General features: G+C 42.9%; 1 protein-coding gene across 1 annotated transcript; it reads right to left on the bottom strand.

Moving 5' to 3' along the window:
* Nucleotides 1-2,579: 2,579 nt before the first annotated feature.
* Azgp1 (alpha-2-glycoprotein 1, zinc-binding) lies at nucleotides 2,580-13,713 on the bottom strand. Its single transcript, XM_010608868.2, has 4 exons — nucleotides 13,567-13,713; nucleotides 7,138-7,398; nucleotides 4,018-4,293; nucleotides 2,580-3,158 (listed from the first exon to the last, which is right to left on the bottom strand). Exons 1-4 carry the CDS (start codon nucleotides 13,631-13,633, stop codon nucleotides 2,833-2,835), a joined length of 930 nt encoding a protein of 309 aa, XP_010607170.1. The 5' UTR covers nucleotides 13,634-13,713; the 3' UTR covers nucleotides 2,580-2,832.
* Nucleotides 13,714-17,969: the final 4,256 nt, after the last annotated feature.

Here is a 17,969-nt window from a genome sequence, read left to right as displayed (position 1 = left end):
ATCTTCCCTAGGCAGAGAGTGCGGGAGGAATGGGGTGAGGGAGAGGGTAGCCTCACAGCCCAAGGAACAGCGGCATTTAGGGAGTGGGCCCAATGAGGAGGAAGGCATAGATCAGGGGGAGGAGCAGCAAGTGTTCTGAAACCCAAGAAAGGAGGGTTCAGGAGTGGAGTGATCAGGGCTGGAAATGCCCAGCGAAGGCAAAATCCAACTGTGAAGGGCCTGTGGTGTGAGTGGTGTAGTTTGAGCGGCAGGCTGGAGACAGCTAATTTCAAGGAATTAATAAGTGAGTGGGAGGGGGAAAAAAGAGAGCGAATGAACGAGTGAGAATCATGTTTGCAATAGGCTTGGCTGTGAATGGAAGGAGAGATAGACAGAAGGACGGAAGGGCAGGGAGTTTTGTTTGTGTTCTTGAGGTGGGAGCCGCAGGCGCATTTGCACGCTGAGAGGCGGCAGCTGATGGCCCCAAGACAGCGTCAAGTGTGGTGGGTATCAAAGCGCAGAAAAATCAACAAATGTCAATGGAGCATTTATTGCCCGGCGATATCGTTCTAAACACCCATCCTGTGTGAACCCATTTACTCTGACGACGGTTCTATGAAATAGTGTTATAGATGGGGTACTAGTATTAGAACAGTATTATAGACAGGGATCTTAACTAATCTGCTTCAGGTCAAAACTGGTAGCATTTGGCCTATGATTCAAACTCCAGCTAATGGGGAGGGTGTAGACTGAAAACATCTGGGGGTGACCCTAAACTCTCACGTTTCCTTTACCACGTATCTAATACATGTTCCCCAGAGAGTCTGTCCACGCACAGTGTGAACAAAGGTGTGAGTGTGTGGGGACCTATGAATTGCTGGGGGGCAACTGCTGGGGGGCCCCTCCTCATGGTGTCAAGGGAGACATTTGACCCAAGGCCACAGTCTTAATATTATGTTGCTATTTGGTTATATTGAGATGACTGTACATACATTTTTTTGTTTTTTTGGTTTTTTGCAACAGGGTCTCACTGTATAGTTGAGACTGACCCAGAACTCACTATATAGCCCAGGCTGGTCTCCAACTCACAGTGATCCTCCTGCCTCAGCCTCCCAAGTGCTGGGATTACAGGTGTCACCACCACACCGGCTCTGTACATATATTCTGATGTTATTTTATCTTGGTATCTGATTGAGAAATTCTTCCCATCTTTGCTACTACTGCACTAGCAAAGGGGAAATAATGTTAACATTTACATTTGAAGTTGGTCCTACTCATAGGAGAGAATCTGTTAGTGGTGCTTTGTTGGAGTTCAGGAAGTGGCTGTGGAAGAACCCACATTTGGTTCTCTAAATCTATCTTCTTGGTGTGTCCAGTCGATGCCCAGGGCCAAGCCTCACCCTCAGTTCATTAAGCTTGTCAAGTTGTCTGAATCCCTTCTAACCCTCTCAAGTAGCTAAGGGAAAGCTTCTGCCTTAAGCCTTACACCCCTGAAATATGATCCCCTTCAGGAAGCTTTCTCCAGGTGTCTGAGTAGCTCCAGGTCCATCTCCTCCTCCCCCATACTGGCCAGAACTTGGTCTTCTGAGTTTTTTCCCATGTTGTCCACCCACACCTCTCTCTCAGGTTGAGCCAGATCTTATATTTCAGCCCTGGTCTGCTTGTGTTGATTCTGGCTTCCTCTTTGAGCTAAAATGTTTACCTATTTACCTATTACTTTTTATTTGTTCACTATGTTATCATATTTTGAAATATTAATGGCTATATTTTCCCTTCTTGACTTAATTTTCTTCCCCATGGCTTTCTACTGTTCAAATAGAACTTTTTTTTGTTCCAGAAAAGAAGAACATGGTTTTCATGTATATGAGATATATAATTTCTCTGCATTGATTTTTAAATTGGAGTCAAAGTATTAACAAAAGTGATATAATCTTTATGATTCGGCTTTCAAGAAAAATAAGGGTGTTGACACAGAATTCTGGAGACTGGGAATGATTTCCGTCAGCAGCTGAGTGTGAAGGACTAATTTTGGAGTCATCCAGAATGGGAAGCAGAGGATCGGATTCAAAAGAAGTTCTTGTCTCAGAGAAAAGGAGAAACAACAGTCATAGGTAGATAAGGCTTAAGATCAGGTGTCAGAGTTAAGTTGTCTTTGGGTGTCATCTGGAAGTGGGTGACTAAAACATTCTAAAGTGGACTTGGAAGGTGTTCAAGAACCTCAAGGTGGATTCCTACTTCCTTGGGAGTGTGTGCTGAAGAAGAAGGGCCGCTCACACAAGCTCTGGCTGTGTATCCCAGAGCCAACACGTATAGGTAAGATTGAGTAGATGGGGTGGAGAGCGGTTATCTCATGGGAAAAGAGGGAGTTACGGGGAAACTGAGGTACAGAAGATGCTTGGGTTTCCAGAGGGACTTTGCATACATCTATGGACACCACAAATGGACACCTGAACAATGCTCAAGGAATTATGTTCAATTCATGCTTGACGTACCCAAGTTCAAGATGCCTAAGGTTGAAACATTGCTTCAAGTGGACATGAAGAATTTCAGATGCATCAAATGCTTGTGGAAATAATAAAACCAACAGACATTTTGCAGCATTTCATAGTTTAGAAATACGCTTTTCTGCTGTGGTAGACAAGGGGATTAATTTGAGTGAGATTTTACAGATTAGATGTCAGAGAGTTTTATAAGGCAAGGTAATTTGGCCCTGAGAGTGAGCTCAGGGCCAGGTGCTCAAGTCTTCAGTCTCCAAACCCACCACCTAGATTTTCATTGCTTCCTTAGCACCTTGCTGGGGCCACTGGCAATGAATGCTAAAGTTCACTTCTCTATATCAGGCAGAAAGGGGGACTACTGAGACTGAGTCTTTACATTGCCTTCAACCCCAACTTTCTGCTTCTCCTCCCATGGCACCGTGAGGGACTGGGCCAGTCCACTGTGCTCCACAAGGCAGTAGTGGGGACCTCTATCCTCAGGGGAGATTTCCACCACCACCCAGGCCTGGTAAGTGCCATTCCCACTGGGAAGAACATGTATCCTTGATTCAGACTCCTGCTTTTTGCTAGCCTGGATCCAGCGCAGACCAATTTCTTGTGGGTAGAAGTCATAGGCCAGGCATTTGAGTGTCTTGTTTCCTCTTGGAACCGAGTAGCCAGTGATTGACACAGAGGGAGAATCTGTGGAGGGATAAAGTGTGGACATTAAAGCTTGAAGTGGCTGTGTCCCTGCCTGTGCTTCTTCCAACCTTGGCTTTCTAGATGCCATCCATCTGCAGAGCTCTGAGCTCTGCATTGGTTCCATCAAGAAATCTCTGGGAAGCCCGGGGAAAGCCTTTCCCTGAGCCTTTCGTATTGGTTCACAGGATTCTTACTTTCCTGCTGCACCCACCCCTCAGTGGGTTGACTTTTGATGACAACAAACTGTGAACGCTCCACACACTTCCTTATTTAACCCCGAACCTCAGTGGGTTTTGCACCTCTCTTTTCTGAATATCAGCCCAGCTCCTTAGGTCTGCCTGAGTCAAACTCTTCCCGGATCATTTGCAAGTCTTACTTTTCTCTACTTCTCTAGTCAAAGCTTTAGCCTTTGGCATGCAGTTCTGCTCATGCTTGCTTGTTCATCCAGGATAGCCATTTTATACACCTGCCTTCTCTCCACAAGCAAGATAAAAGGCATTGGTGTAGACGGAAATGACTACTGCATTTGAGTTCTCAAATAAGGAATGTGAGTCCCAATTCTATTTATTATGGACAGTGTGAAGCTAACCTCTCTGACCCCTCGCTCCCTTGTCTGTCAGTTGGGGATTAGCAAAATCTGCCATTGAATATCACCCGACATGAATGAGCTTTCATTTTGGATCCCATATCGTGTCCTCCCAGCGGGGAAAATGAATCTTAGGAAGGGAAAGCTGGCCACTAAAGGACTTCCCCTGGTGGGTGGGAGCAGCCTGAGCTGTCCCTCTGAGTTCCCATCCTGAGATCACCTTGGCCTCCCTCAGCTCAGTCCTGGGAACAGACCACAGGAAGCAGTGAGTACCTTGCCGATCTAGGTGAGCCTTGCTGTAGTTCAGGTACCTCTGCAGCATCCTGGGGCACTCCTCCTCCAGGTAGGCCTTTGCCCGCTGCAGGTAGGCTTTTTCTGCCTCCCACTTCTGCTTGGTTTTCTGAGCTGCTGGGTGCAAGGGGACCCAGGCTGGGATTTCTTTGTTGAATTCGATGAAGTCCTGTCCATCGTAGGCATATCTCCAGATGGTTCTACTGCTTCTGTTATTCCGGATCTCACAACCAAACATTCCCTGAAAGGTGTGAGACCCTGAAGCCTCCCCCAATCCCACAAGGAGTTAGTCAGCCTGGTGCCATCTCCAGCTGAGTAACTTTTGTTCCTGTACAGCTCTTTTTCCTTTGCAACCGAATAAGAAGAAAGATTTTGGAAACCTCATCATGTGATCCCTTTATCTTGGCAAATAGGTTACTAGCCAGATACACAGCGGACAGAGACAAACTTGTTTGGCTTAGCATTTCACGTCAGGCTGAGATGAGATACATTCTTCACATCCAGGGAACTTGAGAGCGACACAGACTATGGATGATTTTTAACCTTTCTGCATCCACTCATTTTTGGAGCTCACTATGTAGCCCAGGCTGGTCTTGAACTCACAGCGATCCTCCTGCCTCAGCCTCCCAAGTGCTGGGATTACAGGCGTGCGCCACCACACCTGGCTTGCATTCACTCATTTAATGACACTTATTTGTTTGAATAAATGGTGCAGTCTTAGGAACTCATTGGAACCGCAATGGAGTGCTTTGCTAAATTCAAAAGAAATTATTTGTGGTTTCATATAGATTATGGGATTTCTTCTCTTAGTTCTAAGTAGAGTTCATATCACCACTTAAGTAAATATAATTTGATTATTTCCCTCTTTTTTGTTCTCCCTCTCTTCCTTCCTTCCTTTCCTTTCCCTTCTCTTCCTTCCTTCCTTCCTTCTTCCCTCCCTTCCTCCCTCCGTTCTTTCTTCATTTTGAGATAGGGTCTCACTGTGCAGTTTACACTGGACTTGAATTTATTATGTAGTCCAGGCTGGCCTAGAATTTGCAGCGATCCTCCTGCCTCAGCCTCCCAAGTGCTGGGATTACCGGTGTGTGCCACTACACCCAGCTTCTGGTGGTTGGTATTTTTACTTCAAATCTCTAAAACCTTGCCCATGAGCAACAAGTCTCAGAAACTGATCTCTCTGGGGCAGGTAAGTTTGGTTACAAAGTAAGTGTTTACTTGATCCTAAAATGTCTGTTGGCACAGGCTCTGATCGCTTTCAACTGAGCTTCTCATAAATCCCAGATCTCTCACCACCCAACCTGGCCTGTCGCAGAAACTCGAGCCTTATCACTCTATGCTTTACTTTCTCATGACATCATAGTCGTACTATTTAGGAGGTTATTGTGGGCAGTTAGGTGCGTTAATACCTATACTTGGTATATAGTAAATGGTCAATAAATGTCAGTTACTATACCATTATTTTTGAACACACTGTGCCCATCTCTTTATCTTTTCATCTTCTTTAATGGTAATCACTAACTTAAATTTTGTTTTTGTGGTACTGAGGATCGAACCCAGGGCTTTTGCACTGACCTATGTTTCTAGCCCTTGTTTAATTTCTATTTTGAGACGGGACCTTGCTAAGTCACTAAATTGCCCAAGTTAGGCTCAGACTTGTGACCTTTCTGCCTGTGACTCCCCCAGTGCTGGGATTACAGGTGTGCACATCACTCTTGGATCATTTTAATGTTCCCATTTCAGCCAATCACAATTTCTTCCAAGGGCTGGGGATTTAGCTCAGTGGTTTCACCGCCTGCCTTGCAAGTGTAAGGTCCCAAGTTTGATCCCCATACCAAAAAAAAAAAAAAAAAAATTTTCACATGTTGAGAAAATCTTTTGTATCCTGGTGTTTCTATTCTAACCTACAAAAAAAAAAAAAAAAAAAAGTTCTTCCAATGTCCTTCTCAGGCACCAGTGTCCTCCCTGCTCCTACTTCTGACACCCACCCCAGGCCATTTTTCCTATTCCATATACTTAAGATTTCTACACAACTCTTACCTCCTTTTGAAAGCTTTCAGATTCCATGAAGCTTTATGGGCATTTTTGTACTCAGAAACCTACATCTGGACTCTTATCCTATAATAATTTAACATCAACAGTTCGCCATACCTGAGACTGACTGCATTGGGGCAGGGAGTAGGTAGTGAATTTCAAGGGACACAGAACTTGTATCTTTCTGGTTCTGCCACCTACTCTGTCACCTCAAGTACAGATGAAACCCTTTTGTCTGCTCCTTATGGGATGGAAAAAACTTTATGATTCCATGCAATTCTAGCAGTTTGTGGTTTGGAACCTAGCTCTTATGGAGCTCCCAATACAGGCTATGCTTCGTGCTAGATACTTTCTTTCTTTCTTTTCTTTTCTTTTTGGTACCAGGGATTGAACTCAGGTCCTTGCACTTGTGAAGCAGATGGCAGAACCACTGAGCTAAATCCCCAGCCCCTAGATACTTTCTTTCTATTTATTCAACATATTTCAATTGAGCCGATATTACTGTCTGCCTCTGTCCTATGCCAAAGGGCTGCAGGTGAGAGCAAGCAGGCTGTTACATCCTTTATGGAATCTATGTTCATAAGTTTTACAGACTCTTTTAGAGATAAGTTTTAATGTTCCAGCTTTTGCAGTGTCTGATCATATAGTTAAACTTTCAAAGCATCGAACAGGTAATGACTGGTGGAGCCACCAAATGAACTTAGCTTTGACTGATTCTAAGGTTGGGTTGCTCTCCACCCACTGGTGAATCTTGATGCCTTCTGGAGTGGGATCAGCCTCAGATGACTGGGGGTGTGAAGGCAAGAAACAAGAGGTGGCAGGGATGGGAAGTGATTCTGACCTCACTTCCTGTGTGAGCTGAATTCTGGGGTGAAGGTGAGGGACGCCATGGGAAGGAGGAATCATGCGTGCTGTAGGGTGGGGGACACAGATCTATCTGTGCATTTCTACTTGCTCCTCCTGTTCCTTCTTTAGGGGTGGGAATAGTTCCATCCTCCTGACCCTTTTTCACTCATGCATGTGGGCTCTCTCTTGTGGTAAGATCGCTCTAGTGGTCCACAGTTCACTGACCTTCTCTGTCCTTGTAATAGTCCATGATGTCTTTCAGGGCCTCCAGAAAGATTTCCTCCCTGGCTTTCTGCAGTTGGCTCTCCTTCTCCCAGTCTTCCATTACTTTTATCTGTCTCCATGGTCCGAGGGGCTCTGCTCTCCTGCTGTCACTATTGTAGCGGAAGAAGGCCTGGTCATTGAGGAATGCAGTGGCTTGAAATCTGGGGAGGGCTGTACTGGGCCTGGACAGCCCTATGTAGAGAAAGGTCAGAGAATAAGGACCTGCAAGAGAGAAGAAGACTCTGAGGGGGAGGTACCGGCATGGAAAAACCATTGGGATTGCAGAGGGATACGATGGAACACCTAGTTCTGGGCCTCTTCCTCTCCAGCTCTATCTATTCAACTGTCCAGCTCACATTAGGCTGTGTGAGTGAAAGAGCACCCTATTTGCTCTGGGGTGACTTTTCAGAGATCATTCTGTGTCTTCAGTACATTGTGTCCTATGACTGGCACATAAGATAATATTTCTCAGCCTCCTTGTGAATGTTTTGGGACCATGTGACCCAGTTCTGGCAAAGGGAATGTGAATGGAAGGGAAGTGATGTCTTTCTCCTGGTCGAAGGCCCTGCGCTCGCTTACCCCTTCTGTCTCTCCTTTTAGGAGATACTGTCTCCTTTTAGGGGATGCTGTGGTCTGGATTAGTACCTCCCAAGGCCCATGTATTAAAGTCTTGGTTGCCAGCCTAAAGTCTTGGTTGCCAACTCCCAACTATTGGGAGTTGGAGGTGGAGGAACATTTAGCAATTGGGGCTTAGTGGAATGCAGGAAGTTATGTCATCAGGGGATGTGCCCTTAAAGGGAATTTGGGACCCTTAGCACTTCCTCTCTCTTTTTTCTTCCTGGCTTCCATGAGATGAATAGCTTCCTCTGCCACTGCTCCTCACCATGCCATGCTGCCTCATTACTGGTCCCAAGGCAACGAGGCCAAATGACTGTGGACTGACACCTCTGCAGCCATGAGCCAAAATAAACCCAGTGATGGGAAGCTAATGCAAATGACGAGTATGGAGGCCACAGGATAAATTGGAAGAGTCTCAAAATGCAAAAAGTCTGGATCCCCTGGTCACCTTACCAAGGAGATAAAAGTTGCCCAATCTGCACTGACCTTGATATGAGTGAGAAATCCAAATTTGTTGGGTAAATCACTAAAATTTTATTTATCATTAAAGCATAGCCCAGTTTAACCTGACATATACATATAGTTAGAAGGTGTGGGAAGGAGAATTACTAGAAAAACTAAAAAATGATCCAGACAGATCAGCACAGGGTAAGACTAGAATGGATGTTAGAATTCCTAGAGCTGTACTTTGCATTTTGGAAAAAGGTAAGAACTGGAAGAATGGAACATTTTGATACTTAATCCCATAATTAGTCCACAATATAACTCACCTGGGTATTAATAATATTGGGGTCATATGGCAGATTCCTAGTTCAAGTACTGAAATTATTCTTGCTAATTAGTTGTTAAATGTGATTAAAATTTAAGTCAATGTGGCAGTTAAGCCTCAGTAGAGACTTCAGAATGAGAGAACAACCAGAGTCATGCCACCCCCACCAGGGAAAGGTTCCAATGTCAACTGGAGGTTCCAGAGAGCACCCATCTGGGTGGTGTCCAACAAAACTAGGTGGAGCGCACACACATTACTAGGGGGAGAACAGCACAGGATGGCAGGCATGTACTTCTAGGATTTCAGGTCTGCTCTGTTGGATTTTGGCCTTTCTTTGAGTCAGTTACTCCTTTCTACTTGCCTATTCTTCTCTTTTGGAATAGGAATGTATACCCTGTGCCTGGTCCACCATAATATATCGAGTAGATAATTTATTATTATTTTATAGGCTCAGAACTCTGAGGAATTTGCCTTTTGGATATTTGAATTAATGTTCTGACTTGAACTGTTGAATGGCAAGTCCCCTTTTGTGAGTATCTTTAGCTGCCCTGTCATGCCTGCCTGGATGTCCTGAGTTAATTTAAAATAGATGAGTTCAGGACCATAATGGAAACCATGAATGCTAAGCAAGGAAAGAAATGGAAACCATGAATGCCCAACATAAGAAAGAAATGAAATCCATGAAACAGATTCAAACTGGTACCCAGGAGATTAAAAACTCTATTGCAAGTATACATAGCAGACTAACCCAATTTGAAGACAGACTATCAGATATAGGAACACAGGATGGTGGTTAGTGACAGTGTAAAGAGAGATCTCTTAAAAATAGTGAGGGACCATGAGAAATCAATCCAACAGCTCCTAGATGACTCAAAGAAGAATAATATAAGATTGACAGGGGTCTATGAAAAAACAGAAGAAAGCACAAATGATGTAAAAAAAACTGTTCATAGAATTAATGATAGAAAACCTTCCAAACAGAACAAATGAACTTGATGTACAGACAAGTGAGGCATATGGGACTCCAACTAGTTATGACAAAAAATATATATATACCTAGACTTATAGTAGTCAAGATCCCAGAAACCCAAAAGAAGTACAAAATACTACAAGCAGTTAGAGAAAAGAAACAAATTACATGCAAAAGAAAGCCCATCAGAATCACAGCAGACTTTTCAACACAAACCCTCAAGTCAAGGAGAGCCTGGAGTGAGGTATTTCAAGCTTTAAAAGAAAACAACCTCCAACCTAGGCTGATGTATCCTGCAGAACCATCTTTCAAAATTGGTGGAGAAATAAGATACTTTCATTCAAAGAACCCCTGAGAAACTTCATGAATACCAAACCAGCACTCCAAACAATTTAAAAAAATATCCTAGAAAAAGACAATGAAGGTCAAAATTCCATGAAGCCCAACAAAGCAAATTCAATAGACAAGAATTTAAAGGGAGAGGGAGAAAAATAAAAAAAGAACCAACAACAGGAAAACAACATGACAATACAGGAACCTGGAAAAAAGAAGGGGTAGGTATTTAATTTGCAGACAAAGTAAATGTCAATGCAAAACTAATTAAGAGAGACAAAGAAGGTCACTACATCCTTGAAAAAGGAACAATTTGAAAGGAAGAGATGACAATCATAAATATATATGCAACAACACTAATGGCCCCAACTATACAAAATAAATATATAGGGATGTGAAAAAACAAATAAACACTAATACAATTGTAGTGGGGGGAGTCTCAATACCTCACTGTCACAAATAGATCATCTAGACTAAAAATGAGCAATAAAATACTGGAACTGAACCAAGCTTTTGAACAAATGGACTTAATAGATCTCTACAGAGTGTTCCAACTCATAAAATTAGAATATACATTCTTTTCAGCTGCACGCAGGTCATTCTCCAAAGTAGATCACATGCTAATTCATAAAACATGTTTAAGTAAATGCAAAGAAGTTGAAGTTATCCCATGTATGTTATCAGACCATAGTGCAATTAAACTGGAGATTAATAGCATAAAAAACTGTAAGAAGTTCACAAACACATGGAAATTGAATAACACTCTCCTGAACAACCAATGGGTCACAAAGGAAATTAAAGAAGAAATTAGACAGTTTTTACAATTTAATGACAATGCCAATACAACATGCAGGAATCTATGGGACACAATGAGAGCAGTTTAATGTGGGAAATTCATAGCAGTGAATGCCCACACTAGGAAAACAGAGAAAGCTCAAATAAACAACCTAATTGTGAATCTTAAACTTCTAGAAAAAGAAGATCAAGAAAAACCCAAAGCTCATACAAGGGAGGAAATTGTAAAGATCAGAGCAGAAATCAATGAAATGGAGAGTAAAAGAACAATACAAAAAAAATCAATGAATTGAATTGGTTTTTGGAAAGAATAAATAAAATTGACAATTCCTTAGCCAACCTTATCAAAAAAAGGAAAGAAAAGGCTCAAATTCATGCAATTAGAAATTAAAATGGTGGTCACAACAGATCCAGCAGTAATCCAGAGGATCATCATTACTTACTTTGAAAACCCATACACTAATAAAATGGAAAACACAGAAGAAAGACAGATTTCTAGATATATATGAATTGCCAAAGTTGAACAAAGAAGATATAAATAGTCTAAACACCCCAATTATAATCAGTGATATTGGAAATGTAATTAAAAGTTTACCAAAAAGGAAAAGCCCAGGACCTGATGACTTCATTCCTGAATTCTACAAGACATTTAGAGAAGAACTATTGCCACTACTCTGTAAACTTTTCAGTGAAATTGAAAGGGAAGTAATACTTCCAAATTCATTCCTGGAAGCAAGTGTTATTTGGATTCCAAAACCAGGGAAAGACCCAACCAAAAAAGAGAACTACAGGCCAAGCTCCCTCACGAACATAGATGCAAAAAGCCTCAGTAAAATACTGGCATACAGAAGAATACAGAAGATCATCAAGAAGATTATACACCCTGACCAACTTGGGTTTATCTCAGGTGCAAGGATAGTGCAACATATGTAAATCAATAAATGTAATACACTATATTAACAGAGTCAAGGACAAAAACCATATGATTCTCTCAATAGAAGCAGAAAAAGTATTCAACAAAATTCAACACCCATTCATGATAAAAACCTTGCGGAATATTGGAATAGATGGTCTTTATGTCAACTTGATAAGGGCTATGTATGAAAAACCAACAGCCAAAATCATATTAAATGGTCAAAAGCTGAAAACCTTCATGCTAAAATCAGGAAGAAGACAAGGATGGCTGCTATCACCATTCCTGTTCAATATAGTTCTAGAAACAGCAATTAGATAAGAGAAAAAAATAAAAGCAATAAAGATAGGAAAGGAAGAAGTTAAACTGTTACTGTTTGCAGATGATGTGATACTCATCATTGAAGACACAAAAAACTCTGCCGAAAGACTTCGAGACTTAATTGACAGATTCAGCAAAGTAGCTGGATACAAGGTCAACACTAAAAAAATCCATAGCCTTCTTTTACACAAATAAGAGACTCACTGAGAGAGAAATTAGGGAAACAATTCCTTTTACAATAACACCCCCCAAAATGAAATATCTAGGAATTAATCTAACAAAGGAGACAAAAGACCTCTTCATTGAAAATTATAGAGCTCTGAAAAAAGAGATCGAAGAGGATATAAGAAGATGAAAAGATATCTCTTGCTCCTGGGTAGGAAGAATCAACATAGTGAAAATGGCCATACTTCCAGAACTGCTATACAGAGTCAATGCAATCCCAAGTGAAATCTCAACATTATAGTTCACAGAACAACAGAAAACAATTAAAAAATTTAATTTGGAATCAGAGGAGACCCGGAATAGCAAAAACCATTCTAGGCAAAATAGACATAAGAGCGGGTATCACAATTCCCAACTTCAAATTATGCTACAAAGCCACTGTGATGAAAACCGCATGGAACTGGCAAAGAAACAGTCCCAAGGATCAATGGAATAGATTAGAAGATGCAGAAACAACACCAGACACACTCAGCTACCTCATGTTTGATAAAGGAGCCAACCATCCTCGCTGGAGGAAAGATAGCCTTTTAAATAAAGGTAAACATTTTAAATTGATTCAAGGCCTTGAGGCAGTGTAAGTAAACAGTGTGAGTAAAGATGCTCATGAAAGAAGACTTCCAGAACTGCTTCAGAAAGTAGCAAGGGTGATGGGATGAGTGTGTTTGACATGAGGGGTAGTATTTGAGGGGTGTTAATTGTAATGTCTCACTGTAATACTTAAAACATTTAAACATACTGTATTATTGATTCTGTCTATCATCTGTGCACTCTGATTCTCTGGAAATTCCCAGCTAATACAGATTTTGGTGTGGAATGTGCTTGACGTTCTAAATGTGATTAATTTTTACACAGCCCCACAAGTCACAGATTTTAAACTGGCAGTTTAGAAGTCACTAGCTTCCATCTTTTTGCTAGTTTGTCACAGACAGCTTCATTCCCTGTCCTAGAACTGACTCTAGAGCTCCTTGAGCCGGCACTGTTTTATCCTTCAGTCCCTCACCTTCCGTGCTCACTGTCTGACTGTGGGGTGAGGGCTTGCATTTCCTTCTAACATTCTCCATGCTGGTAACCTGACTTTGCACCACCGTCTGCAGACAGGTGTGACCATCTATGGGAAGGACGCCAGGAACGAGGGCAGAAGAAGCTCTCTGTGTGGATTCTGCTCCATTGTGCTGTTTGGTCCCAGGCAGATATCTTTGCTTTTATGGGTTTTAGTTTTTTAAAAATCTGGGTTTTAGGTTCAGATTCTTTAAGTTCTTACTTAGTATATGTTCAGAGGCTCCCTAAATACTTCCAGAAGCGTGAGGTGAACTAGTTGACAGGTGTGCATACACATTACTACAGGAAACCGGTTACCTCCAGCCATACTGGAGTCCTTCTCCTGCCCTATCTTTTTCTTTGCCCTCCCTCTATTCTCAAGCAATTCCCGTTGTTGTGCTCACTCACCAGCTCCTGGAATCTCTTGGACTGCTGGACCCAGAAGGAACGGCAGGGACAACAGTACAGGCAACATTGTTACTGCTGTACCTAGTGGGGAAATCTGCACAGGAAACCAGTCTTTCTTTGGTCCTTGGACCTCTACCCAGGGGAGGTGAACTCACAGACCAATGAGAGAGTGAGGACGGGCTCCTCCTTAAACAGTGAGAAAAAAGGTCACATGGTCCAGGCTGGAAAGAAGTGTGATTAGGTGGTCTACAACAGGGTCTTCAAACTGACAGCAGAGAGCCGGGCATGGTGGCCCACGCCTGTAATCCCAGCACTCAGGAGGCTGAGGCAGGAGGATCACTGTGAGTTCAAGACCAGCCTGGGCTACATAGTGAGTTCCAGGTCAGTCTCAACTATGTAGTGAGATCCTGTCTCAAAACAAAAACAAAAACAAAACCAAACCAAACCCCCCCCCCAAACAAAAAACCTACCAAAACAAAACAAAACTGAGAGCAGAGACAGCTCAGGACTCTGTATTCCTCTGGCAAAAGAATTCCAGTGGACTCTAGGTGCGTGTGACAAGTGGCAGACCCCTAGGGTGTATCATTCTGACAGTTATTGTGGTAACCCCACCTTAGTCTTAAAAGTTGGTTTGGATATTGTCAGCTCACACTTCACCCCTTTCCTCTGGTAAAGCTCTCAAAACGTCCAGAGCCTGGGCCTGCATAGACCCTAGCTAGGGTATGAATGTCACTGTGTCCACACTCATCCTGCTAAAACTCTGTTTGGGGAACATTCACTTCTCTCCTTTCCTTCTTATTGTGCCTGCAGAATCCCAACCTTCCATCACGGAAGCCAGGTTTTTTCTTGTGCAGCATCCTTTGCAATAGAACAAGTGTGTACATGGCTTAGGCTCAGCAAGCCGATGCTCCTTCTCTGTAACACCGAGTCAAGTTTTAGGGAAACAGACAAGCAGGTGCAGTGGACAACCTTGAGCCCAGCTCCTTGAGGCAGTGGGGCGGCCATAGCTACGGAATTCAGCTCATGGCAATGTCACTGGTCAATGCTGTGGCTTCTGGTGCCCCCTGCTGGCTGCTTCGGGGTGTTAATGGGACTAGTGCTTTTTCACTGTGTCTCTCCATTCTGGGCCTGTGTTCGTCAGTTTCTGTGGACGCTGAACACCAGCCAACAAATACATTTATCTGTTCTTCAAAGCCAGAACTGACGTTTTCCTAGTGACAAATGATCCTGACTGATACAGAAACTGCTACAAGGATTGTTCTCAGTCAACAACTGCTTAGAAATAGAGGGCTGGGAATCTGGGCTTGGTTATGGGGATAGATTGGGAATGAAGACACTGCAAATATGGAGATCTAGGAGAATTTTTGAGGCCGGATATTCAGGAGTGGGTAAAATGGCTGACTGAATTCTCTCTTGTGCTCATTAAAGGCAACATTTCAGGTCCTCAGTAGTGGATATAACAGGACAATGTGAATGATATAAAGAATTAAAGTGGCCAGGGATTTAGCTCAGTGGTTCTTCTGCCTGCCTTGTAAATCCAAGGTCCCAAATTTGATCCCTGGTACAACAACAACAACAACAACAAAGAATTAAAGGACCAAAGTCTGGGAAGTTTGGTAAAAATGGTAGAAAGCTTAAAGAAAATGAATACATTCAAAGCAAAAATGTTTGTCTCAAATCAGGAAATTTCTATGGTAGTACAAAAGGAACCTTCTGTCTTTTAGTTACAAGAATGAAAAAGGCAATGAAACCTAATTATGCCTAATTATTAAAATCTAAGGACAAAATTAACAAAGACACATACTTACCAAAATCCAATAACAGAATATGATCTAGAAAGTCCTACCATTTTTGTATAATACTTAGTGCTAACCAGAGCTTTATCAGAGAAATAACTGAAATCCGATATAGCACCAGGAAAGGCCTTGTGAAATGTTGTGGGTATGCAGCATAGTGGAGAGGAACAGAATTTTTGTTGGCAAGTAGTAGGCAAATTTCATAAGAGCAGGGATGGTGTCAGATTACTTTCTCTGTCCCCAGTGTTTATCCCAGGTTTTGACAGAAAGATGACAATCAACAAACTCACAAACAGATCAATGGATACACGAGCAAAGAAAAAAAGAGAGAACAGCAGCAGACACATTTGAAGGTCATTGAGGTCATATTGGTAGAAAAAAAATTTGCACAAGTGATTGCAGAAGTGGGCAGGAAGGAGAGATAAATGTAAAAAGAAAATTAAAATCCAACTCTGAAGCGCCCCAATGCACTGAATGTGTCCAGTCATCCGGTGAATGGAAAATATTGTACAATGGTGTGATTTCTCTTAAAGTCTGAGCTTTTTGCCTGCCCCGTATCTCTAGTCAGTGGAATTCTCAATCTTTTTGTGCCATCTACTCCTTTGCCAGTATATTAGACAATTCCCTCTCTCTGGGGACAAAATACTTGATACTAGTAACCTAAAGGAGGAGAGGCTTATTTTGGCTTATGGCTTCAGTCTATGGCCAGCTACGTTCAAGGCATCATGGCAGAAGGGCATGCTAGCAGAAAGCTGCTCAACCCATGGCACCCAAGAAATAGAAAGTAGGGGAAGAGCACCAGAGACGGAGGGTCCAGGGACCAGATCGGGCCTCCAAAGTCATCCCCCATGACCTTTCCAGGGTCCAGGGACCAGATCGGGCCTCCAAAGTCATCCCCCATGACCTTTCCAGATACACCTAAAAGTGTCTTTTACAAATCTCCGAGGTGTCTCTCAAGTCAGTCAGGATTAACTAACCATCACAAGTCCACCTATTGTTAACTTGACATCTAACCGAGAGAACAACAGTCATAATTTTACCTAACATTATGTAATTATACTGCATACAACAAAAAAAAATGCACTATTTCCTTTCCCAGAGTCTCAGTAGTCACAGCACTGTTCAATACTCCAAGCTCAGTTTCCTCTGGGACTCAAAGCAAACCATTATCTGTGAACTCCTGTAAAATTAAAAAAGCAATTTATGTAATTCCAAGATGTAATGGTATCATTTAACCATTAACCAATTCCACTCCAAAAGGGAGGAACAGGGGAATAGAAAGGAACAGGACTAAAGTAGGACAGAAAACCAACAGGGTAAACATTAAGTCCTGTATCTCCATATCCAGCATCCAGGGAATGTGGTGACATGATGTGATCTCTGCAGGGTGTAGCCGGCCTCACCTCTGTTGCTGGTTGCCACTCACATTACCTCTCTCTTGGGCTGGCTCTGTGCACTGCCTGCAGCTTTCCTTGGTTTATATTTCACATGCCTAAAATCTCCACCTTCCTGGGGTTTCCAGTGCAACTTCAGCCTCATACCCATGGTGTCACACATTACTTTTTCAAGGGAGCCCGACTGGGACTTACACATGGTCAGTCACACATGGCATGTACTTTCAGGCCTTCTTTCAAAACCTGGGTAGAAGCCTTCATGACCCTGTAATTCTTGCATTATGCATGCTTGCAAAATCAGCATTATGTGGATAACTTCAAAGTCTGCTGCCAGTGTGTGCAGTAGCCAGGTCCCCTTGGACCATGACTGCTATGGCTTCTGAGTGCTGGTTAGATGAACGTGGGGAAACACTTTGATAGGTGGGCCTGAGTAAGCAGGATGCCTGAGATTTCTTTTCTCAAATCAAAGGCTTTCAAAAGACTTCACATTTTTACATTTAGGCCTGTGATGGGTGGGAGCAGGAGGATCCCAATTCAAGCCCAGCCTGGGCAAATTAGCAATTTAGCAGGACTCCACCCCAAAGTAAAAAAGAGGGGGGGCTGGGGATGTAGCTTAGTGTGAAGGGCCTGGGTTCAATCCCCAGCCCTGCCTCTAAATGGGAGGGATTCATGTGTTATTTCTGCCCCACCAACAGCCACCACCACGTCCGGCTAAGCCTTCCTCTTTTGAATGGGTCATGTACCCTCTCATGTCTTCTCTCCTCAAGGTTCCTTTGTTCTCGTCTCCCTCCATGTTGGTGACTAGAATATAAGAAACGGTGAACTCTTAGTTGAGGTAGCTGAAGATCCCCTGGCAGCATCTGAGGTCACTCCTCATCCAGGACAGCCTCAGCTTGTTTCACTTAGATGCTCTTTGCTTCCCATTTTTGCTCCAGGGGTTTTGGGTCCAAGGGCACTCAGGCTGGGATTTGAAGAGGTTACTTCCAGAGGGTGACCCTCTGTTGTGTTTTTACTCTAGAGCTCTCAACCCTACTGTGTTAAGTCAGCTTTTTATCACTGTGGCAAAATACCTGAGAAAAATAATTTAAGGAAGGAAAGATTTACTTTGGCTCTTGGTTTCAGTCCACATTTGGCTGGTTCCAAGGTAGAAAAATCAAGATGGACGAGAGCTGCTCACCTCATGGCAGCCAGAAGGGAGAGGGAGAAGGAGAGA

Source organism: Fukomys damarensis, unplaced genomic scaffold, assembly GCF_012274545.1.
Source record: "Fukomys damarensis isolate Sample0158 unplaced genomic scaffold, DMR_v1.0_HiC HiC_scaffold_17, whole genome shotgun sequence".
In the NCBI taxonomy this organism is placed as follows: Eukaryota; Metazoa; Chordata; class Mammalia; order Rodentia; family Bathyergidae; genus Fukomys; species Fukomys damarensis.
This window is presented reverse-complemented; position numbering and strand designations above follow the sequence as displayed.

What these genes read in the sequence shown, in the direction of transcription:
- Azgp1 (XM_010608868.2), bottom strand. Translation starts at nt 13,633, where the DNA reads ATGTTGCCTGTACTGTTGTCCCTGCCGTTCCTTCTGGGTCCAGCAGTC. An exon ending in CCAAGAGATTCCAGGAGCTG is followed by an intron (nt 7,399 to 13,566) that starts GTGAGTGAGCAC and finishes TCTCTCTTGCAG; the next exon opens with GTCCTTATTCTCTGACCTTT. An exon ending in GGCTCACCTAGATCGGCAAG is followed by an intron (nt 3,159 to 4,017) that starts GTACTCACTGCT and finishes ATCCCTCCACAG; the next exon opens with ATTCTCCCTCTGTGTCAATC.